At 51.3% G+C, this 24,772-nt stretch overlaps 1 protein-coding gene across 1 annotated transcript; it reads left to right on the forward strand.

Annotated features, from left to right (window-relative positions):
* On the forward strand, nt 1-24,256 carry DACT1 (dishevelled binding antagonist of beta catenin 1). Its single transcript, XM_056851179.1, has 4 exons — nt 1-291; nt 18,251-18,383; nt 20,495-20,653; nt 22,401-24,256. The coding sequence occupies exons 1-4, from the start codon at nt 1-3 to the stop codon at nt 24,254-24,256; spliced, it is 2,439 nt and encodes an 812-aa protein (XP_056707157.1).
* The last annotated feature ends 516 nt before the right edge of the window (nt 24,257-24,772 follow it).

The raw sequence follows: 24,772 nt of genomic DNA on the forward strand, positions 1-24,772 counted from the left end.
ATGAAGGCGAGCCCGGCGGCGTCGGCGTCGGCGGGGCGTCGGAGCGAGGCGGAGGCGGAGCGGCTGCGGACCCGCGAGCGGCTGGAGGCCACCCTGGCCGGGCTGGCCGAGCTGGGCTTCCTCCGGCGGCGCCAGGAGCTGCGCGTCCGCCGCCTGCTGGGGGCCTCGGCCGCCCCCGCCGCCCCGCAGGGGGACGCAGCCGCCGCCGCAGCAGCCGGAGCCGGCGCCGCCCCGCGCAGCTGGGAGGAGAAGTTCCTGGAGGAGAACATCCTCCTCCTGAGGAGGCAGCTGGTGAGCCCGGGCGGGGGGCCGCGGGGCCTTGGGTCCGCGGGGGTGCCTCATGTGCAGAGTGCTTTTCCCGACCGGCTGAAAGTCGCCCTTGGGTCCGCGAGGGTGCCTCTGAGCATGTGCAGAGTGCTTTCCCCCCCCCACCGGCCGAAAGTCGGTTTGGGGTCCGCGAGGGTGCCTCTCTGAGCATGTACGGAGTGCTTTTCCTCCCACCGGCCGAAAGTCGGTTTGGGGTACGCGGGAGTGCCTCTGAGCATGGGCAAGGCGAACAGCGCGATCCTAAAGAGGATAGTGCGATCCTAAAGAGGAGAGGATCCTGCATAGGATTGCACTGAGCGAGACCCCGCAGTGCGAGTGTGAGTGGGGCGAGACGTCTGTCCCGTCTCCCCCCACCCCCCCATGGATAGACTGGGAGTAAAGGACTGCAGGTCTGAGAAAATGCAGGATTTTTTCCCCGTCCTCCAAGCAGAAGGCCAACAATGGAGGGAGGGGGGCGGGTGGGATCCATCGGCTTCTCTTCCCCCCCCCCCAAGAAAGCAAGGAGTGGGGCTGACTTTGAGGGACTCCAGATGCAGAAGAAGGGCATAAGGGAGAAAACAGAGGTGTGGATAGGATGGGGGGTGATAAAGGTCAATACAGGGGAGGCAGGGAGGGGCCCTGGCACCCCCTTCTTGCTACATGTCTTGGGGGGGGGGGCACGCTGCTTGCCTTCTCTTAAGCAGCACCCCCTGATTCCCAAGATCCAAACGCATCCAATGTCTTTCTCTTGACCCCTGCTGTTCTGTTGGTATTGGAGAGAGCTTCTCTGGGGTGCAAGGTATAGAGATTGTATTTAACCCCCCCCCCAAAAAAAACCTGGACTCCCCAAGGCAGGACAGCTCTCAGCCAGCCTTCCCTTCTTCCATACCCAATCCTCCGCCTACCCTTCCCTCCGAATCCATCGGGCTAACAATAGCAGCCTCTACCATATCGTGATGAATTACTGCAGCTTCCAAGGGAATAATTTTTGTGTGTGTCGCGGCGCCGAAAGCGACCTTCGGGAATTGCCCCCCCCCAATTCCATGTCATCTCTGTCGCACCCCCCATCTGTGTTCGAGCGGGTCTTGACTCTTTTCACTGGCAATCTGGAGAGGTCATTTTTTTTTTGCAAGGGGGGGCGGTGGAAGGGGAGCACAAAAAACCCCATGCGCGCACTTCTAGCGCTAAGGTGTTGGGTTGCATGTTAAACCGGCTGTCGTGGGGAATCCATTTGCTTCCACAGATGTTATTAACAGCCTGTGTGGGGAGCAGGTAGAGGGACCAATCCTGGATTGGGGCCGAAAGCGTTTTATCTTATTGGATTTCCGTCAGTGCCTGGGCCTTTCTAGGTTGCTGGCTTGGTGGTGTAGTGGTTAAGAGCGGCGGTTTGGAGCGGTGGACTCTGATCTGGAGAAGCGGGTTTGATTCCCCGCTCCTCCACATGAGCGGCGGAGGCTAATCTGGTGAACTGGGTTTGTTTCCCCTCTCCTACGCACGGAGCCAGCTGGGTGACCTTGGGCTAGTCGTAGTGCTCTCTCAGCCCCACCTACCTCACAAGGTGTCTGTTGTGGGAAAGGTTGAAGGAGCTGGGTATGTTTAGCCTGAAGAGAAGAAGACTGAGACGGGATAGGGTAACCATCTTCAAGTACTTGAAGGACTGTCATATGGAGGATGGTGCCGAGTTGAAATCTGTTGCCCCAGATGGTCGAACCAGAACCAAATCAAAAGAGTTTCCGTCTAGACATTAGGAAGAATTTTCTAACAGTTAGAGCGGTTCCTCAGTGGTACAGGCTTCCTCCAGAGGTGGTAAGTGCTCCTTCCCTGGAGGTTTTTAAGCAGAGGCTAGATGGCCATCTGTCAGCAATGCTAATTCTATGACCGGCTTAGGCAGTTCATGAGAGGGAGGGCATCTTGGCCGTCTTCTGGGCATGGAGTAGGGGTCACTAGGGGTGGTGGAGGGGAGGTAGTTGTGAATTCCCTGCCTTGTGCAGGGGGTTGGACTAGATGACCCTGGTGATCCCTTCCGATTCTATGATTCTAGGAGAAGGTGATTGTAATCCAGCTTGATTCTTCCTTAAGTGGTAGAGAAAGTCGGCATATAAAAACCAACTCTTCTTCTTTGAGCATAAAATGAGAGAAGCGGTCCAGATGAACAGAAGCTGCAGTTGATTTTGCGGTCTCCAAGGAAGGGGAGACGTCAGGAATCCTAGCCGTTTTGACTCAGGCGTGAGTCCTACCTTGTCTATTCCCAGGTCAGCAAGCAGAGGATTGCAGTGGAAATGTGCTTGCATTGAAGCGTTGCAATCGGCGCTGTCCTGCAGGGATTTCCCCTGCATAACCCCCCCCCCCAATGAACAGGAACAGTGGGGCCCTTGTGCGACTCTCAGTCCATCAGGCAAGAACAGGATGGAGATATAGGCAGCCGGCGGCCGAGCTGGGAAGAACCTCTTTTTGGAGCCAAACATAAAGCCAGGCGGTTGGATTTGCTGAGCAGATGTTTCCCTAGCCAAATTTTACTGCATTCCAGTGGGGTTTGCGTCGAAGGGGCTTCCTGGAGCTTACTGCAGCAAAGGGCTTTTTCCCCCTGCGGTTTTGTTTCTCCGCTGGGGCTGGTGCAGGCAGCGGTGCCCTCTGAATCAGGCCCCTCTGTTACAGAGGGGCTTTGTGCCTGTCTTTTTTTCAGCTCGGCTTCTACGGAAGGGGCGGCTATAATAAAAAGCAAACTGTGGTGTCTCCAGAGGGAACTGTTGGGGTGGAATGGAAGAAGAAGAGTTGGTTTTTTGTATGCTGGCTTTCTCTACCACTTAAGGGAGAATCTAACCAGCTTACAATCACCTTCCTCTCCTCTCCCAACAGTAGACACCCTGTGAGGTAGATGGGGCTGAGAGAGTTCGGAGAGAACTGTGACTAGCCCAAGGGAACTCAGCAGGCTTTGTGTGGAGGAGCAGGGAATCAAACCCAGTTCTCTAGATTAAAGTCCACCCCTCCAATCCACTGCTCTTAACCACTACACCACGCTGGCTACACCACGCTGAATGGAGAGGTGGGCGACAAGGGAAACCGGGATTCAAGTCTCTGCTCAGCCCTGAAGCTTGCCGGATAACTTTGGGCCAGGCGTGCTGTCTCTCTCATGCTTGTTGCCTCTGCCCTAGCCTACCTCGCAGGGGTGATGTGAGGACAACATCAGTAAGAGGCAAACCCTGAGCTTCATAGAGAAAGGGCAGGGGGCTAATGGGACGGGTGGATAGAAGAACCGGAGGCCGCAGGTCGGCAGGGCTGTTGATCTGTTCTGTGCCAATAGTGGCAGGGTGTACACGCCGGCCAAGTCCAGCCTCTTCAGTCAATGACTGACTGGGGAGGGGCCATGGCTCAGTAAAAGCCTCTGCTTGGCATGCAGAAGGTCCCAGGTTCAATCCCCGGCATCCCCAGTTAAAAGGATCGGGTAGGAAGTGATGTGGAAGATGTTAGCCTGAGACCTTGGAGAGCTGCTGCCAGTCAGAATAGACAATGCCCATCTTGATAGGCCAAGGGGCTGTCTCAGTATATTGGCAGCTAGGAAGGGGCCCTAGCTTAGTGGTACAGCATCTGCTTTGCACGCAGAAGGTCCCAGGTTGAATCCCCAGCATCTCCATTTAAAAGGACAAGGTAGTCAGTGATGTGAAAGACCTCAGCCTGAGATCCTGTAGGGTTTTCAAGGGAAGAGGCAAACAGAGGTGGTTTGTCATTGCCTGCCTCTGCATAGAAACCCTGGACATCTTTGGTGGTCTCCTATCCAAGTACTAACCGGGGCTGATCCTGCTTAGCTTCCAAGACCTGACAAGATCGGGCTATCCTGGGCCATCTAACCCTCCCTAGAGGTCAACAAAGTACCCAGGTTCCATCCCCAGCATCTCCAGTTAAGGATCAGGTGGTAGGTGATGGGAAAGGCTTCCACTTGGGACCCTGGAGAGCAGCTGCCAGTCTGAGTGGACAATACTGACCTTGATGGACCGAGGGTCTGATCCAATATCAGGCAGTTTCCTGTGTGATGTAGGGCAAAAAAAAAACCCAACATGGATGGGCATCTGCTCAGCTGGTGTCGGGGCTGTCCGAAACCATTCAGCTCCCCCGAGCATCCTCTTCCCATGCTGCCCCGGGGAGTACAGAACAAGCACCAGTAGTGAGGGTTGGGTGGATCCTCTCCTGTGCTACACCGGGGAGGTCCATCCCAGATGGGCTGTGCAAGCAGTAACTGGACCCAGATGCCGTTGGCACCTGCCTAAGAGGCTTCGGCAGGCACAAACCATACAATCATAGAGTTGGGACCACCAGGGTCATCTAGTCCAATCCCTTGCACAATGCAGGAAACTCCCAACTGCCACCCCCCACCCCCAGTGACCCCTACTCCATGCCCAGAAGATGGCCAAGGTGCCCTCCCTCTCATCATCTGCTTAAGGTCATAGAATGAGCATTGCTGACAGATGGCCATCTAGCCTCTGCTTCAAAACCTCCAGGGAAGGAGAGCTCACCACCTCCCGAGGAAGCCTGTTCCACCGAGGAACCACTCTGACAGTTAGAAAGTTCTTCCTAATGTCTAGACCGTGCCCTTCTCTGCCCCCTTGAGTTGGCGCCCTTCACCAGTTTTCTGCCCCGGGGTACTTGGGCTCACTTAGGTCAAGAGCCGTCTCTCACTGATCTACTTTATTTTGAACTCAGCACTGTGTATTCAGAATTAGAACTTGTGGGGAAAGGAGCCGTGGGTCGGAGGGTGGCAGGCAAGAAGAAAGTTGTGGGTCGGCGAGAGACAATATTGGGGAATGTGGCTGGAGACCTGGGCAGAGGATCTGGGACTTGCGAGGGGCACCGAAGCAGTGGAAGGAGTCTGTAGCCAGGAACTCGGTTTGAACGAAAGTATTTAGCCCCCACACTTTGCGTGCTTGACCCTTATGCTGCCCTCTACAGTGAAGTAGAAGCCGCAACTTGCAAAGTTTCCCTTCTCTGCGGCTCTTAAAAGATAGAACAACTCTTTCAGGGTCCGGAGCCTGTCCCCCAAAGCTGTTTCTGTCTCTGAGGGCCTGTGAGAGGTTTTTAGATCCGGCCAAATGGACAACCATGAACACACGAAGCTGCCTTACACTGAGTCAGACCCTCGGTCCATCAAAGTCAGGATTGTCTACTCAGACCGGCAGCGGCTCTCCAGGGTCTCAGGCAGAGGTCTTTCCCATCACCTACTTGCCTAGTCCCTTGAACTGGAGATGCCAGGGACTGAACCTGGGACCTTCTGCATGCCAAGCAGATGCTCTACCATTGAGCCACGGCCCATCCCCAACCGTCCCTTCCCTCACAGGACTTGGATTGCAAATATTCCGACGGCTCTGTTCCCAGAGAAGGTGGGATGTTTGTGAACATTCTGAGCTGCTGCGTCAACACCGCCGATCAGTGCTGGTGTCGGACGTTTCATCACCTCAAGTGCAACATGGCGCATCTGTCCAGAGGATGGGTCTTCTGCTTTGCACATGCGAGCTGGTGGGAAGTGAGAGGAATGCAGAAAGCTAATTTGCCAGTTCGGCAAGGGCAGTTCCATTCACTGCCACTTGCGAGTTGCAGTGGTCTTTGGCAGGAAATCATCCCAAGGCAGGGTTAGGAACAAGTAATTTAAGGTGCATAGGGGGAAGCGTTTATCTAAACAGAGAAACATTTGCAAACTGGGAAAGTGTCTGTTTTTTCCCCTTTCCCCCCTCCTGGCTGAGAAGCACTGCAAGTTACAGTATTTGTAAAATTGTTTGCAGGCTTGTAACGTAAGAACATAAGGAAGGCCCTGCTGGATCACACCAAGGCCCATCAAGTCCAGCAGTCCGTTCACACAGTGGCCAACCAGGGGTCTCTAGGAAGCCCACAAACAAGACGACGGCAGCAGCATTGTCCTGCCTGTGTTCCACAGCACCTGATATAATAGGCCTGCTCCTCTGATCCTGGAGAGAATAGTTATGCATCATGACCAGTATCCATTTTGTCTAGTAGCCATGAATACCCTCTCCTACATGAACATGTCCATTCCCCTCTTAAAGCCTTCTAGGTTGGCAGCCATCACCACATCCTGGGGCAGGGAGTTCCACAGTTTAACTATGTGTTGTGTGAAGAAATACTTCTATCTGTTTTGAATCTGTCACCCTCCAGCTTCAGCAGATGACCCCGCATTCTAGAGAGGGACAAAAGCTTCTCCCTTTCCGCTCTTGGAAGAACAAAATGGGGATAAGTTTACTAAAACCGGCACTTAAGGGGAGACATGACAGAGGTCTATAAAATTATGCATAGTATGGAGAGAGTGGACAGGGAGAAGCTCTTCTCCCTCTCTCATAATACTAGAATGCAGGGTCATCTGCTGAAGCTGGAGGGTGAGAGATTCAAAACAGACAAAATGAAGTATTTCTTCACACAAAGCATAGTTAAATTGTGGAACTCCCTGCCCCAGGAGGTGGTGATGGCCGCCAATTAGGAAGGCTTTAAGAGGGTAGTGGACATGTTCATGGAGGACGGGGCTATCCATGGCTACTAGTCAAAATGAATACTAGTCATGACGCACACCTATTCGCTCCAGGATCAGAGGAGCATGTCTATTATCTTAGGTGCTGTGGAACCCAGGCAGGATGGTGCTGCTGCAGCCGTCTTGTTTGGGGGCTTCCTAGAGGCACCTGGTTGGCCACTTTTCTGAACAGACTGCTGGACTTGATGGGCCTTGGTCTGATCCAGCAGGGCCTTTCTTATGTTCTAATGAAATTTAGATTGTAAGGTCCTTTGGGGGATGGAGCCGGCTCTCTTGTCAATGGAACCCAAACAGTTACATGCACACTGGAGTCACTGTTTAAATCTAGTGTGTAGGCAGCAGTTGCGTGAGCGAGGCCTGGTCTGAAACGTTTCCGATACACCGTCAGCCAAGGGTTGGCTCGCAGTGGCCAGGTGGAAAACTCTGGCAGAGGGTTTGTCATGTGGCGCTGCTACCACATGTGCGCGTGTGTTGTAATGAACTGTGCTGCTTCACATATGAATTGCACGTGGTCTTTCTAGGCTGGTGCTGCTAGATCCTCGGGCCGGATTTTTCTGTATGTTACCGAGCCAGTGTGGTGTAGCGGTTAAGAATGCTGAGTAGGGAATGCTGAGCTAGGATCTGGACAGCCAAAGTCAAATTTCTGGCATGATGCTTGCCGGGTGGCCTTGGGGTGGTCGGTCTTCCTCAGCCTGTCCTACCTCACAGCGTTATTGTGCGGATGATATGGGGCGGGGAGAACCAGCTACACTGTTCTGAGCCCATAGAATCATAGGGTTGGAAGGGACCTCCAGGGTCATCTAGTCCAACCCCCTGCACAAAGCTGGAAATTCACAATTACCTCCCCCCGACACCCCCAATGACCCCCTACTCCATGCCCAGAAGAGGAATATAATAATTGAAGGAATGTAATCATTGTAATAATTGGAGGAATGTAATAATAATTGTGTGCTGTCAAGTCACAGCTGACTTGACAGCACACATCCAGGTCAGGGCAAAAGACATCTCTCAGCAATGCTGATTCTATGAGAGTTCATGAGAGGGAGGGCATCTTGGCCATCTTCTGGGCACGGAATAGGGGTCACTGGGGGAGGTAGTTGTGAATTCCCTGTGTTGTTCAGGGGGTTGGACTAGATGGCCCTGGTGGTCCCTTTCCAACTCTATGATTCTATGGCTTATGGTGACCTCGTAGGGTTTTCAAGGGAAGAGATGCTCAGAGATGGCTTGCCATTACCTGTCTCTGCGTAGCATCCCTGGACTCCCTACAGTATCAGGGGAGCATACCTATTACATTAGGTGCTATGGAACACAGGCAGGATAATGCTGCTGCAGTTGTCTTGTTCGTGAGCTTCCTAGAGGCCCCTGGTTGGTCCCAGGTTCAATCCTAGGCATCTCCAGTTAAGTAGGATCAATCCTAGGCATCTCCAGGCAAGTAGGTGATGTGAAAGACCTCTGCCTGAGACCCTGGAGAGCTGCTGCCAGTCTGAGTAGACAGTACTGACTTGGACCAAGGGTCTGATTCAGTGTAAGGCAGCTTAATGTGATAATATGTTTGGGGAGGGGCTGTGGCTCAGTGGTAGAGCATCTGCTTGGCATGCAGAAGGTCCCAGGTTCAATCCCCGCCATCTCCAGTTAAAGGGACCAGGCAAGTAGGTGATGTGAAAGACCTCTGCCTGAGACCCTGGAGAGCCGCTGCCGGTCTGAGTAGACAAAACTGACTTCGATGGGCCGAGTGCCTGATTCAGTATAAGGCAGCTTCATGTGTTCATGTCTACTCTGGAAGTAGTTATGGGGTGTCCCAGAGTATGACTGGAAGGTACAGGATAGACCAACCTTTCTGAAGCCAGGCGGAGCTGAGTCTGGTACACTTCCATCAAGGCAGGATGGGCATGCAATAATTTAAATTCCAGGGATCCTGCAACTCTGATCCGAGATCCAGCTTAAACCCTCGGAGGCAGCACGGAGCCCACAAAGCTGCATGCTGTGTGACATCACAGTCATGCGAAAGGAAGAGGGGGAGCCACGGTAGTGATGGGGTGGGAGGCGGCAGACGAAGGGGGCTGAGGACAGAAGCTGCCAGCCAGGCGTCAGGAGGTGTTCTGCAGTGTGGAACTAGTCAAGGGTCAGAGCCATGGAAGGAACCTCTCTGCGAATGGGTGATATCCAATTGCTCCTCTCGGCTTTCGTGCAGAGAGAGAGAGGCAAGAGGATGGGTGCTTGTTTTCTCCGCGCATGAGCATTAAGCAGCAGGTCCTTCAGAAAAGCATAACAATGCAGCTGTATAGGGAACTGTGATCCTCCTGGGGGTCCCCAACCCATGAGCTGACGACCACTGAATTAGATTACTTGACAGTAGGATTGCCAGCCCTTTACTGGCAACCAGCAGGAGCGGGGTGGATGGAGACTGTGAGAAATGGCATTGCATGTTGCCGCATCGTCACTTCCAGGTGGGTACCCGGAAGTGACCACAGTGTGTTGTGTGGCACTCTAGGAATTTCCCTGATATCTGTGCCAGCATGGTGTAGTGGTTAGGAGTGGTGGTTTGGAGCGGTGGAGTCTGATCTGGAGAACCGAGTTTGATACCCCCACTCCTCCACATGGGCGGCGGAGGCTAATCTGGTTAACTGGATTGGTTTCCCCACTCCTACACATGAAGCCAGCTGGGTGACCTTGGGCTAGTCACAGCTCCCTCAGCCCCACCTACCTCCCAGGTGTCTGTTGTGGGAAAGGGAAGGGGAGGAGATTGTAAGCCTTTTTGATTTCTTCCTTAAGTGGTAGAGAAAGTTGGCATATAAATCCTCCTCTTCCTCCTCCTCTTCTTCTTCTTCCTCCTCTTCTTCCTCTTCCTCCCCCCCCCCCCCCGGTAAAAATTGGGGAAATTCCTACAGCATCACCCATCACAGTGACATTATCTCAAGGTACTTGCCCGGAAGTGACGTTGCAGGATTCTGCAACGCCATTCCCCCTCCCTTTATACTCCTGCTGCTCATTTGAGGAAGGTCCAGAGGCCGCTGGAAAGAGGTTTTCCGCAAAAGTGGGCAACTCGGTAGAGCTGCTTGACAGTCTGAACTTTTCCCCCCCATCAAAGGGGGCTCAGCGGCAAAGAAGATGAGCCCAGCGGTGCAGCGAATTATTTTGCGGCTCCCTGAGCGTCAGGCAGTCCTCTTGAAGGGAAAGAGGTTCCAGGGGAGGCTCAGAATGTGTCTTTGTAGGGCTCCGCAGGTGAAACTCAATCCTGAAGTTGAGGGTGAACGCCGGAGATCAAGAGACAAGCCTTGTGTTTGATTGCTTCAAGACCATTTCCCCCCTTGCTGCTGCTTCGTGGCGTGCTGTGTTTACATCTGCTCCCTTTCCTTATTAACTCCGATCTCCTTGTTCGCGAACCAAGAATGCAAAAAGAATCTTGGGTGGGATCCAAAGAACTGCAAGCAGAGCAGCAGCACTTGTAGAACAGGACTTTCCTGCCTCCCCCATCCTGGGGTAGCCCTCTGAGCCCCCCTAAAAACTCAGAGGCTCCGAGGCACCAGTCCCGAGGGTAGAACGGAGGGGGGTCAGCAAAGACCTCCCCTCTACCAGCAGAACGTTGGTACTTTGGTCACATTATGAGAGGGCAAGAGACCCTGGAAAAGACAATGCCAGGAAAAGTGGAAGGCATCAGGAAAAGAGGAAGACCCAACAAGAGATGGATTGGCTCAATCAAGGAAGCCACGGCCCTCAGTTTACAAGACCTGTGCAAGACCCTTAACTACATCTTGGAGGACATGAATTCATAGGGTTGCCCCAAGTCGGAAGTGACTCAGCTCTTAACACATACACCCCATCAAAAGTGGTGCTTCATCCGCAGAACAGACCCTTTGGATCAAAGCCCTTACCTTTAAATGGTACGCTCTCAGTGTGGGTCTCTGCCCCAAGGAGCTTACAATGCAAAGTGGGACATTGGGGAGAGGTAAAGAGAGAAAAATGCGGTTAGACCGGACAAGTGACATTTATGTCATATTTGGCCCTCGTAACAAATGAGTTCAACACCCCTGCTGTAATGTCTAGTTTGGCCCTTAATGGAATAAGAGTTTGGTTGCTTCCTTGTCCAGTTAGACTATCTGTGATGCTGCCCCCAGTCTCAGCAAGGCTGTTGGCCTCTTGCGCAAGTCCAGTGTCCTCCCATGGGATATGGCATTGGTGTAACTAAACACGACGCCTGAGACGAATGAAAGGAAAATATTATTAAAAAGGTAAAGGTCCCCTGTGCAAGCACCGGGTCATTCCTGACCCATGGGGTGACGTCACATCCCGATGTTTCCAAGGCAGACTTTGTTTGCGGGGTGGTTTGCCAGTGCCTTCCCCAGTCATCTTCCCTTTACCCCCAGCAAGCTGGGTCCTCATTTCACCGACCTCGGAAGGATGGAAGTCTGAGTCCACCTTGAGCCGGCTACCTGAAACCGACTTCCGTCAGGATCGAACTCAGGTCATGAGCAGAGCTTGGACTGCAGCTTACCACTCTGCGCCACGGGGCTCTTAAGATATTATTAAGCCGCCTCATTTTCCTTAAAATGCGCATCACCCCTGTGTCCGCGCGTGCTGATTATCAGTGACGGTTTTATATTGTCGCACTTTATGTCGAATGTATGGACTTCCCTCTCCAGGTTGTTGTTGATCGGTTTTGAACCCCCCCCCTCCCCACACACACACCTTTAGACCTCGATTATTTGTTGGGTATTTTATGGTAGGTTCCGAGACAAAACTAATGACCGGTAGGATTTTGTATTTGCATTGTGTCTTGTTTAAACGGGGCTGTCACCCATGGAAAGAGACAGTGTGGTATAATTGTTAGAGTGTTGGACTAGGATCTGGGAGACCCAGGTTTGAATCCCGCACTCCGCCATAGAAGCTTGCGGGGTGACCTTGGGCCAGTCACACACTTTTAGACTAACCTACCCCCCCAGGGTTGCTGTGAGAATAAAACGGAAGAGAGGATATAATGGAATATATAACGGAAGAGATGATATAAGCCCCCTTGAAGAGAAAGGTGGGGTGTAAGTGAAGTAAACAAACAAACAAATAAATGTAAAGCAGCTACTGGTTGCGATACTAACTGCACTCTTCCAGACCTAAAAGCTGGTTTGGGTGAATGAGAGCACATGAAGCTGCCTTATACCGAATTAGATCCTTGGTCCCTCAAGGTCATTATTGTCTGCTCAGACTGGCAGCAGCTCTCCGGGGTCTCAGGCAGGGGTCTTTCCCATCACCTACTGCCTGGTCCTTTTGAAACAGGAGATTCCGGAGACTAATCCTGGGACCTCCTGTATGCAAAGCCAATGCTCTACCCCTGAGCCATGAACCCAAATGCCTTGGGACTCAGAAATATTGGCGCTGCGTTGTTATTGGGGGTTATTAAAGACTTGTAGGCCATTTTTGCATGGTAATTAGCAGCGCGTTTCAGGCTGAATTGCCCCGCAGATTTTTTTTGAATTTTGCACGCGGAACGGTCAATTCAGGAAGTGACTGCGAAGCCGGCGCGGACCTGCTTCGCATTACAAAAGCACCCACTTAACACAACCTTTTGTCTTTGCTCTGCCGCTGCTGCAAAGAATAACCAGAGGGAACCATGCAAAACGACAGCGGCATGTTAGCTATGCACAGGCTAATGGCTATGCAAACGAACGAAGGAGCAGGCGAGTGAGGGGTGGGTGGAATTTCTCCTTTTGCTTCAGGACCGTGAATAGGCATTTTTAAAAAGAGCTTTGAACAAGCTTCAAAATTGACCCTGCATAAATGGCCGTAGTTTCACATATTTTAAATATTAGATTCTCACCCTCTTCTTCCAAGGTTTTCAGCCGTTCACGTGCTCCCCTCTTTACATGTTATCCTCCTAACGATCCTGTGAGGTAGGCCAAACTAGGGACTAGTGAGTCCTCTAACAAGCTTGGCTGGTTTGAACCTAAGTCTCCCCAGTCCAACACAACACTGCTATCTGTACCAAGTTGGTTCTCACTGGTTACTGTTGAGTTTTATTTATTTCCTTCCTTCACTCATTTATATCCTGCCTTACTCTCCATTGGGTTTCCAGAGGGGTTCGCATCCTTTCCCTTGCCTCCATTTTATCCTCGCCACAACCCTGTGAGGTAGGCTAGACTGAGAGTGTATGGCTGGCCCAAGGTCACCCAGTAAGCTTCCATGGCAGAGCGGGAATTTGAACCTGGGTCTCCCAGATCCTTCAGTCTAATCACTATAACACAGTGGAGTTGGGGAATGTTTTAAATGCTTTCCGAGTTGATAGAAATGGTGGGTCTCCAGTATCCACAAAGGAAGTCTTCAGCAGTGGATGAGAATATATATGGAATAGTTGGTTCTTTCTCAGTTCTGTATGCATCCACATTTGCTCTAAACTCTGGATCTGTTATGCTGGCAGTCTTGGTGTGAGGTGTGTGGGTTTATTTATTAAATCCATACCCTGCCTTTCTCTCCAACGGGGACCCAAAGCAGCTTGCACTGTTCTCCTCTCCTCCATTTTATCCTCACAACAACCCTGTGAGGTGGGCTAGGCTGAGAATGTGTGACTCGCCCGAGGTCACCCGGCACTGCAAAGGGGGGATTCAAACCTGGGCCTCCCAGATCCTAGTCCAGCGCTTTAACCACTACACCGCACTGGCTGGAGGGACCGGTTGGTTTCAAGGCTGAAGGGACAGGTTGGTTTCATGGCTGGTAATATAATCAAGAAGCTGAGTGGTTTCCTTTGCTATGACAGGAGCCGGTGTGGTGGTTAAGAGCGGAGGACTCTAATCTGGAGAACCAGGTTTGATTCCCCGCTCTTCCACATGAAGCCTGCTGGGTCACCTTGGGCCAGTCACAGTTCTCTCGAGCCCTCTCAGCCCCACCTCCCTAAGAAGGTATCTATTGTGGGAAGGGGAAGGTAAGGTGATTGTAAGCCGGTTTGACACGCTTTTCGGTAGAGAAAATCGGGGAATACAAACCAACTCTTCTTCTGACTCTCCTGTGCAGTTCTAAAGGAGAAATGCATATTTGGGGAGCTTTCTGTAAGGTGGGAAGGTTGCCGGTTTTCCAGATCCTTTCTGTTGCTTCCCCCTCTCTTTAAGCTTTCTGTTGGCAACTTATATAATACATGAATAATACATGAAGCTGCCTTCTACTGAATCAGACTCTTGGTCCATCAAAGTCAGTGTTGTCTACTCAGACCAAAAGCGGCTCTCCAGAGTCTCAGGCAGAGGTCTTTCACATCACCTACTTGCCTAGTCCCTTTAACTGGAGATGCCGGGGGTTGAACCTGGGACCTTCGGCATGCCAAGCAGATGCTCTACCACTGAGCCACGGCCCATTGCCAGAACAAAAGTAAAGCCATGAAAACATGAAGCTGCCTTATACTGAATCAGACCCTCAGTCCATCCAAGTCAGTATTGTCTACTCAGACCGGCAGCAGCTCTCCAGGGTCTCAGGCAGAGGTCTTTCACATCCCCTACTTGCCCAGTCCCTTTAACTGGAGATGCCGGGGATTGAGCCTGGGACCTTCGGCATGCCAAGCAGATGCTCTACCTCTGAGCCACGGCCCCTCCCCGTATCAACAAGGGAGGTTTGGAGGAGAGGATGGGCAGCGCGTTAGATGCGTGAGACCGTAATATATAAATCCAGCCATCGTGCCAAGATGGGGGCTGAAGGCCAGGGATGGTGCCCTCCCTGGACAGTGGAGGTATCAGGGCTGCTGCCGTATCGCCAAGCAACTCAGTGGCAGTTAGGTGGCTAGAGTGCCCGGCGCTGCCCAGTGATTTCATTTCCAGTATGACCACTCAGCAGCCATGTGCTTGCGCAGTGCTGTAGTCAAGTCCTCTAGTGCTTTGTCATGCGCTGAGGCTCTCCAGGAAGGGCGCAGTAACCCCTTCCCTACTCGTTGATGCTCAGAGGCTGGTAGCTGGTGGTCTTCTTATGAGCTGCCCCGGGGGTACAGTTACACCTGTCGACCTCTGGAGCAGCTGCCTCCACAGGTCCCCTCGAAATACGGTTGCCCCCGTTCATGCCCCCAGAGAGCCAGTGTGGCGTAGTGGCTAAGAGCGGTGGTTTGGAGCAGTGGTCTCTGATCTGGAGGACCGGATTTGATTCCCCGCTTTTCCACATGAAGCCAGCTGGGTGACCTTGGGCTAGTCACACTCTCTCAGCCCCACCTACCTCCCAGGGTGTCTGTGGTGGGGAGGGGAAGGGGAGGGGATTGCAAGCCGGTTTGATTCTTCTTTAAGCGGTAGAAAAAGTCGGCATATAAAAGCCAACTCTTCTTTGCCGTCTTCTTCGGAGCAAGGCCGGTCCTGGCTGCAGATTGACCTGGGCTGTGTGAAATGACCCTTGAGTAATGCTATCCGGTGCGCATTAAACGAATTTCCCACCGCTCCTATTCCACGACCCCATTGCAAACAAAACACAGCCAAAACGTTGCGAGCGACAAAGCAAAATACATATAAATATGAAAGCTTTATACGACTGAGGAGTGATGGATAGAAATAATTATAAAATTCAGCGGGCAAAGTGATTACCCCGACCTGGGGTTAATGAGCTTCTTTTAAGCTCATCCTTTGCAACCCTTCGCATCGAGGATCGGAGGTGTCTTTGCGAAACCGCTTAAGCCGCCTCATTATTTCCAGAATACGATGCATTGGTGTAATTGGGGATAGAGAAGGGATAAAAGTGCAGGCGTTTATAGAATCGATCTAGTTCTTGTCACCTGGGCGGCATGTTGATAAGGATAGAGACACTCCTCCCCAAAACGAGGTGGAACATAGGTCCAAACTAGAGCCTGAAATGTTTAGATAAGGCAGGGGTGTCAAACTCAGTTGTTACAAGGGCTGGAAATGACAGAAATGTCACTTTGTCGGGTGGGCCATGCCTCGCAAGCCCAGATTGAAAGTGAGGGGGTGGCTGTCGGTTGGCTCGCGACCAGATAAGAGTTCTCAAGGGGGCGGATCTGGCCCTCAGACCTTATGTTTGACACCCCTGAGATAAGGTTTCGTTTTGGAGGCACTTTTTTATTATGTTCTTACACTGCCCTTGCTCAATAGCGTTCAAGTCAGCACTGGTTGGTCCTTCACATTTTACCCTCAGAACAACCTTGCGGTGTAGGCTTAGACTAGGAGACAATGACTGAGATAGGGTGGGGCTTGAACCCAGCTCTCTTGCACTTGAGGGTTGTTCAGCAATCTGACCAGGGATGTTTGCAACCAGCGATTCTGCATAAGCACAGAAAAATCATCGAACATAGTCCTGGCGGGCAGAAGTCGGCTTCGTGAAAATTTCGTGTTAGATCCCCCCCCCCCCCCGTTTCTAGCCCATATGGGAAGATTGGCTTGAAAATACGAGGGCAGAGTTTGTTGAAATCTTGGCAGTCGGTGCATAATCTGGATTCTTCGGTGGAAGAATATTTAATTTGGGTTTTGTACGGATATGTGTGTGTGTGTTAAGTGCCGTCAAGTCGCTTCCGACTCATGGCGACCCTATGAATGAAAGTCCTCCAAAACGTCCTGTCTTTGACAGCCTTGCTCAGATCTTGCAAACTGAAGGCTGTGGCTTCCTTTATTGAGTCAATCCATCTCTTGTTGGGTCGTCCTCTTTTCCTGCTGCCCTCAACTTTTCCTAGAATGACTGTGACTCTTTTCCAGTGACTCTTGTCGTCTCATGACGTGACCAAATATTGTACGGATATAGGCAGGCCTAAATGTGAATCTGAAGAAGTGAGCTGTGACTCTCGAAAGCTCATGCCCCACCAGAAATTTCGTTAGTCTTTAAGGTGCTGCTAAACCTCTTGCTCTTTTCTACTAAATGAGCCAGATGTTGTGATGCAGAGAGGTGGAAGGTCAGTCCTTCATAATTAGGGGTCCGCAACTGTGGTCATTAGTAACAACTGGGAACTGAACTCTGCTACTGATGACCCAGCTGTAAAGGTCTCTTGTAGGAACATCAGAAGAGCCCTGCTGGATGAGACCAGTGGCCCATGTAATCCAGCATCGTGTCTCACACAGTGGCCAGCTAGATCCTCTGGAGGGCCAACAACAAGACATAGAGGCCGAGGCCTTCATTAGAATCTCAGAGGAGCCCTGATGGTCCATATAGTGGTCCATCTAGTCCAGCATCGTCTCTCACACAGTGGCCAACCAGTTCCTCTGGAGGGCCAACAACAGGGTATAGAGGCCGAGGCCTTCATTAGAAGATCAGAAGAGCCCTGCTGGATCAGACCAGTGGTCCATCTAGTCCAGCATCCTGTCTCACACAGTGGCCAACCCATTCCTCTGGAGGGCCAGCAACAGGGCATAGAGGCCAAGGCCTTCCCCTGGTAAGAACATCAGAAGAGCCCTGCTGGATCAGACCGGTGATCCATGTAATCCAGCATCGTGTCTCACACAGTGGTCAGCCATTTCCTCTGGTGGGCCAACAACCTGGTTTAGGAGGCCAAAACCTTCCCCTAATGTGTATTTATATATTTATTTATTGCACTTCTAGCCCACCCTCCCTGGCCAAAGCCAGGCTCAGTGTGGGCAACAACAATAAAAACCACAGTTTAACGTATGTATATATATATATATATATATATACCAATAAAACATCTACAAACAATAAGATCTCAAACTCACAAATGATTAAAAACAGACAGCGTACAAGTTAATATAGTACCCGCTGCAGCATGGTACATGTCGTAACCAAGCAGGCAGGCCACCCCCCTATAAATATACCGGTTGTAAAAAGAGCCCTGTGGCGCAGGGTGGTAAGCTGCAGTACTGCAGTCCAAGCTCTGCTCACGACCTGAGTTCGATCTCGACGGGAGTCGGTTTCAGGTAGCTGGCTCAAGGTGGACTCAGCCTTCCATCCTTCCGAGGTCGGTAAAATGAGGACCCAGCTTGCTGGGGGTAAAGGGAAGACGACTGGAGAAGGCAATGGCAAACCACCCCGTAAACAAAGTCTGCCTAGGAAACGTCGGGATGTGACATCACCCTATGGGTCAGGAATGACCCGGTACTTGCACAGGGGACTACCTTTACCTTAAAAAAAGGGGGGAAGTAATGTTGCCCCCAACACTGGTATTTAGAAATTTACTGCTTCTGAAGGTGGAGGTTGCCTTTGGTCCCCATGGCTAGTAGCCACAGATAGACTTCTCCTCCATGAATCCGTCTCTCCCCCTTTAAAGCCGTCTATGCCTGTGGATGTCACGACGTCCTCTGGCTGCGAATTCCCCATTTTAATCATGTGTGTCATCCGGCGACAATAGAAAGAGTGCCTTGGTACCCCTCGGTGGTGCAGAAAACAGGAAGGGCTTTCCTTGTTGACCTGTAGAATCAGTTTGGCTTGTGGAGCTGTGCGGACCCCCGTTCATCGTTGCAACCCTTTACGATGCGTTGCGCCTGAGGACCACACTTTGTCTTTCTGTCATTGCCGCAGAACTGCTTGAGAAGGAGAGACGCCGGCTTGTTGAACCAGCTCCAAGAACTGGACAAGCAAATCAGCGATCTGAGGTTGGACGTTGAAAAAACGGCAGATGAGCACCTGGAGATGGACAGCCGTCCCAGCTCAGGTAGGAGTTTCAAGAGGACTAATCAGGGCCCTAAGAAGGAGGCCCATTTTGGTTGCTTTATAGCTCTGTAATTCCCCATGGTGCAGAGTGGTATGCTGCAGTCCAAGCTCGGCTCACAGCCTGAGCAGAAGTTGGCTTCAGGCAGCCGGCTCAGGGTTGACTCAGCCTTCCTTCCTTCTGAGGTCGGTAAAATGAGTACCCGGCTTGCTGGGGGGTAAAGTGTAGATGACTGGGGAAGGCAATGGCAAACCATCCTGTAAACATAGTCTGCCTAGTAAACGTTGGGATGTGACGTCACCCCATGGGTCAGGAATGACCCAATGCTTGCATGGGGCTACCTTAACTTTTACCTCATGCACTCCTAAAAGCCCTGACCTGGATGGGCCAGGATAGCCCGATGTTGTCAGGTCTTGGAAGCTAAGCAGGATCAGCCCCGGTTAGTACTTGGATGGGAGACCACCAAGGAAGCCCAGGGTTATTATACAGAGGCAGGCAATGGCAAACCACCTCTGTTCGTCTCTTGCCTTGAAAACCGTATGCAGTTGCTGTAAGTCTGCTGCAACTTGATAGCCCCCCCCCCAAAAAAATGCACTCATTTGTCGTGTCTCAGTCTTGCAGAAGGCACTGAGTAGTTGTAGGCATCATGTACAGAGGCTGTCTTGCCAAATTTGGGGGTGGGGCTGAGCATGGAGGTGTAGCCAGCTCTGAAGATTGAACCTGGAGCAAATGAGGCCCTTTCTGTGCCTGACCCACACTGGGAATCTTTCAGCAGAGATTGGACAAGCACTTGTCAGGGATGCTCTAGGCTGATCCTGCATTGGGCAGGGGGTTGGACTAGAGGGCCTCTATGGCACCTTCCAACTCTATGGTTCTAAGCATAACTGGGTTTCTCCTCCAAATGTCAAAAAACCGACTTAGGTCTTTCATGCATGGCTGTTTCACTCGCCGGCACCCCTCTGACGACTTGGGGTCTTTCTTTGGATTATGCATGCCATTTCTGACCATCGGAGGTCGCCTCGCTCTCCCCCTGCATTTCCCCGCATTTTGTCTGCGTTTTCTGGGACCTGTTTTATCTCAAATTTGAAAACGCAGGCAAAATGCGGGGAAACACAGGGGGAGAATGAGGTAACCTCTGACGGTCAGAAATGGCATGCATAATCCAAACAAAGACCTGAAGTAGTTGGAGGGGTGACCGCAAGGGAAACCGCCATGTATAAAAGACGTTAGAATTGTCTTTGAGGGGACCTTTGCAGGCTGGTAAGATATCTTGCTGATTTCCAGCATGGTGAGCCTGAGATTGTTTCATTTCAACTGCAGCTGAGATGATTTTGCTTCCAAAAAATTATCCCCTAAAAACTTTGATGTCATGTGTTCACCAGATATTCTTTGCACGTCCGTTAACTATTCAGTGAATGCTTGACATCCAGTGGCGTTTGAATTCCAGAACTGATATGACAGTCAAAATTTTGACAGTAATTTGATCGTTAACATCTGGTGGCAATTAGTATTTGACAGCTCGGTATGCAGCGACGTTTAGTATTTGACAAGTTGATTTGCTTCAGAGATCTTGCATTTTTTAAAAACTGCCAAATTTGGAAACCATCAAGAGACACCAGCAAGTCCCAAACCATGAGAAATTTCTAATCTTGAGATCAAAGCTTGCATTCAAAATGGCTAGGCTCATCTCCTCAGATCTCGGAAGCTAAGCACAGTTGACCCTGCTTAGTACTTGGATGGGGGTTCCCAAGAAAGTCCAGGGTTGCTACGCAGAGGCAGGCTATGGAAAGCCACCTCTGAATATCTGATCTGACCTGGATGGCCCAGGCTATACTGGTCTCGTCAGATCTCAGAAGCTAAGCAGGGTCAGCCTTGCTTAGTACTTGGATGGGGGACCCCAAAGATATTCTGGGGTTGCTATGCAGAGGCAGGCACTGGCAAGCCACTTTTGAATGTCTCTTGCCTAAAGTCAGCTGTGATTTGATGGCACTTTCCACCACCTTTGTCAGTTCCAGTGAACCCAGTGCTGCCTCTGTGTCTCCAGCTGGTTTTCTTTTATTCCTTGCTTTAACCAGCGTCGAATGCATTATTCTATTGTTTTCTCTTCCTTGTAGGGTTTTACGAGCTGAGCGACGGCGGGGCTTCTGGGTCCCTCTCCAACTCGTCAAACTCCGTCTTCAGCGAGTGTTTGTCCAGCTGTCCCTCCAGTGCCTGCTTCTGCAGCCCTTTGGATACGTCCTTGAGCAGTTCAGATGGGCGGCCCAAATCGGCAGGTACAGCAAGAGCCGCGTTCTTTAATGACTTTTGCACACGAATGGATGGGGGGGTGTCTCCTGAACTCATGGCTCATACCCGTGTGATAGCAAGCATGTAATGCTGATTCTATGTGATAGCAAACAGCAATGCTGATTCTATGACCTTAGGCAAGATCATGAGAGGGAGGGCATCTTGGCCATCTTCTGGGCATGGAGTAGGGGTCACTGGGGGTGTGGGGGGGAGGTAGTTGTGAATTTCATGCATTATGCAGGGGGTTGGACTAGATGACCCTGGTGGTCCCTTCCAACTCTATGATTCTGTTCTATGTGTGGATAGGTGCAGATTCCTGGTCCGTGGCAAGTTTGTCCCAGGTTCAGAGACAATTGAGAGGTCTCGTTGCACCCTTCCGTCAAACGGGGTGGCTACTAACCCACTCTGAACACATGAAGCTGCCTTATACTGAATCAGACTCTTGGTCCATCAAAGTCAGTGTTGTCTACTCAGACCGGCAGCGGCTCTCCAGGGTCTCAGGCTGAGGTCTTTCACATCACCTACTTGCCTAGTCCCTTTAACTGGAGATGCCGGGGATTGAACCTGGGACCTTCTGCATGCCAAGCAGATGCTCTACCGCTGAGCCACGGCCCCTCCCCTAAGCAGGCCCTTCCTTACTCTTTATCCATCAGACTGGCCACTGTTGCAAATTATTTTGTTCTTACACTCACTCCGAATGCAAGCCCTTGGCTTATTTTGGGGCACCCAAATAGTGTGCTGGTTAGAGTGTCGGACTAGGATCTGGGACACCCAGGTTCAAATCCTGACTGTTCCATGGAGACTCGCTAGGTGACCTTGGGCCAGTCACACACACTCAGCCTAACCTAACTCACAGGATTGAGATGAGGGGAAAATGGAGGAGACAAGAATGATGTAAGCTGCTTGGGGTTCCCACTGGGGAGAAAAATGGGGTACAAGTGAAATAAATAAATCAAGAAAAAGGGTTTCGGGAAGAGGTTTTCCCTGCTCCAAACAATAGGGTTGTTACGGGCTGGTCTAGCAGTTGCCAAAGCAACAACATTTTGCAAAATCTGTATAGCCAATCAGAAGACTTGTTGGGCAAAAGCCCCAACTGGCCCCGCCCACTTTCTAAAAACACTTGGCGGGCACGAGGAAAGTTGTTGGCAGGTGCCATGGCGCCCGCAGACACCACATTGGCAACCCTTGCTCTGTGTTTTTAGAGAAAGGCAGATAAGAAATCCCCTCATGAAGGGAGAAGAAAGTAAATGGTTAAACTTGAGGAACTTCCCACTGGAGACAGGGTGGCAAGGGAGGAGTCCCTCTGTACTCAGTGTGGTCTTAAGGGAACATGCAGCGCTTGTCCCTCTTAATTCATGTTATTGAGGCGGATGCAGGAAGACTCACAGGTTTGCTTTCACCCATGAGCAGTTGTGAGTGGAAGTAGAAAACCCTCCTCCTCCGTGCATGTGTGTATAAAGTGCCGTCAAGTTGCAACTGCCTTACGACACCCTTGTAGGGTTATCAAGGCAAGAGATGTTCCGAGGTGGTTTGCTGCTACCTTCCTTTGCATAGCAACCCTGGACTTCCTTGGTGGCCTCCCATCCAAGCTGTCCTTGAGTACTTTCTGAATCTGACGTCAGATTTTGGATTTTTTCTGGCTTTCCTAAGGCAACAGATTCTTTGGACCATTACATCCATTGGGTTTTCTGTAACAATCTTACTAACCGTCTTTTTTCTCCCACTGAATTTCAGATCTCATTGGGTGGATGGAATACAACAAAGGAGGTCAGCATGAAGACCAATCTGTGGGGACCGTCTCTCAATCTCTGTCCACCGCACATTCGAATTCCCTAGACGTGGTCCCAGAAGTGCACCCAAAATATCAGTGTGACCTGGTGTCCAAAAACGGGAGTGACGTGTACCGTTACCCCAGCCCCTTACATGCGGTTGCAGTCCAGAGCCCCATGTTTCTGTTGCCAGTAACAAGTAGCCCCCCAAGAGAAGAGGAAGACAGAGGTATCGGCAATGTCGGTGAGGTCTGTGTTGAATCTGCACTTGATACAGAAAGCGACACTTCCCGTCACCCGTCAAATTCTCATTCCGCATCCATTCCTGCGGCCACAAAAAAAATGGATGGATACATTTTGAGTCTCGTGCAGAAAAAGATCCCTTCGGTGAGGACTAACAAACCAAGAACGAATCTGAACGCAGACCCTGCTAAAGGAATTTTGAGACACGGAAGCATTTGTGTTCGGCAGGGGGCCGGCATGGCCCATAACAATGCAGTCCCTGTTAAGAATCCTAGCCAGGTATTCTCACGTTCCGCTGCATCCACCCCCGTGTTGGATAATGGCACCTTTTCCCCCTCAAAGCAGTGTTTGCGAGACACAAATACTGAGCACCCGGAGACCAAAAAGATTCCTTTAGCCACAGCCTTCTCACCAAATGCTAACCATGAACTTCACAGCAAAAACCCCTCATCAAGGACTGTCAAAACTCAAGAGGCAATACAGTGTCCTGCGGTTAGCAAGGGTGACGGGCCCAGGGAAAGAGGCCAAACGTTTGCAACTACAGAAAGCCCTTGCCGGCACACGGCCCCCTTGAAGGAAAACAAAGCCATCCAACTTCCCAAAAAGATACCGTTAAAAAGCAATGGGGGCCAAGCAACTCACTCTGTTTCCCCTCCACATGAGACCAGGCCTTCGCTGGATTTCAAAAGTGAGGGGTCGTCCTCTCAGAGCCTGGAGGAAGGCTTACTGGTGAGCGCCCAGTACGTACCAGCACAACCGCAAACAGTCAGACTTCACAAAGGCACCAGGAGTGTCAAAATTCTCAAAAGTTCCATGATGAAACACAGGTCCCATCTTGTCACAGTGCTGGAAAACAGTCCCTTGGCTGGACGGGAGAAAGGCAAACCCACTGGCAAAAAATGCCGCTTCCCCGATGACCTGGATACAAATAAGAAGCCGAAAAAGTCAGCCTCCAGGGTAAAGAAAAGTGGTCACTTGCAGCCGGAGACCAGCCTTCTGAGTAGGCCCCCTGGCATCCTTAAATCCACGACGAGACCCCATGGGCATGGCAGAGAACCGGTTGTAGCCAAACCTAAGCACAAGCGAGCCGACTATCGGCGCTGGAAACTGTCAGCAGAGGTGTCTTATGAAGAAGCCCTCAAGAGGGCCAGAAGAAACCGGAGAGAAGGCCTTGGGGTCTACTCACAAGTCCCCCATCCCTACGCCAGCCCTTACACCTATGTTGCTAGTGACTCAGAATATTCGGCTGAGTGTGAATCCCTCTTCCATTCCACCGTAGTGGACACCAGTGAGGACGAAAGGAGTAATTATACCACAAACTGTTTTGGGGACAGTGAGTCGAGCTTGAGTGAGGTAGAGTTTGTTGGTGAAAGCACGACAACCAGTGACTCGGATGAGAGCGGGGGCCTCATTTGGTCCCAGTTTGTCCAAACACTCCCCATCCAGACAGTTGCCGCTGCTTCGGAGCTCCATGATAACGCGGCGAAAGCCTTTGTGAAGATTAAGGCCTCTCATAACCTAAAGAAGAAAATCCTCCGCTTTCGGTCTGGCTCTCTCAAACTGATGACTACTGTCTAAATGCATACTAGGAGTAGTAAATAATGCACCCTTCAAGTGTGCAGAGGGAGGGATGGGGAAAGTATGTGTAGGGGTATGTTTGCACAAAACCTTTGACGGGCACACTCGTTTTGGGACAAGGGAGCCACACAAGTATCCAGGATTTGGCATGCGGGGGGGACATTCGTAGCGGGGCCCCATAATCTGCAAGGAGAGAGGCGCATGAAATTCTTTCATGCTGTTTCCAGTCTTCTCAGGTGCTCCACAACAGTAACAGAGCGGTGGGCTCTTTGCTGGTCTCGTCCGGAGAGGGAGGAGGGTTGAAACGCCCAACCTCATCCTCTGGCACTGGCTAAACTCACGAGCCCCAACGTTGACTTTGCCTTGATTGCCTGGTAGTTCTGGGTTATTTCTTCTGCACTGCTACTCTTTTGGCAATCTGCACGCACAGCCTTGAAATGTTAGCGGGTAGCCACAGACACACACACATATGAGCAGTTGTTCAAATATGGCAAGCGAAAGCTTTTTGGTCCTAGG

Source organism: Euleptes europaea, chromosome 6, assembly GCF_029931775.1.
Source record: "Euleptes europaea isolate rEulEur1 chromosome 6, rEulEur1.hap1, whole genome shotgun sequence".
NCBI classification, from domain to species: Eukaryota; Metazoa; Chordata; class Lepidosauria; order Squamata; family Sphaerodactylidae; genus Euleptes; species Euleptes europaea.

Coding starts and splice junctions, on each gene's coding strand:
- DACT1 (XM_056851179.1), top strand. CDS start 1: ATGAAGGCGAGCCCGGCGGCGTCGGCGTCGGCGGGGCGTCGGAGCGAG. Junction 292..18,250: donor TCCTCCTGAGGAGGCAGCTG/GTGAGCCCGGGC, acceptor TCATTGCCGCAG/AACTGCTTGAGAAGGAGAGA. Junction 20,654..22,400: donor TGGGCGGCCCAAATCGGCAG/GTACAGCAAGAG, acceptor ACTGAATTTCAG/ATCTCATTGGGTGGATGGAA.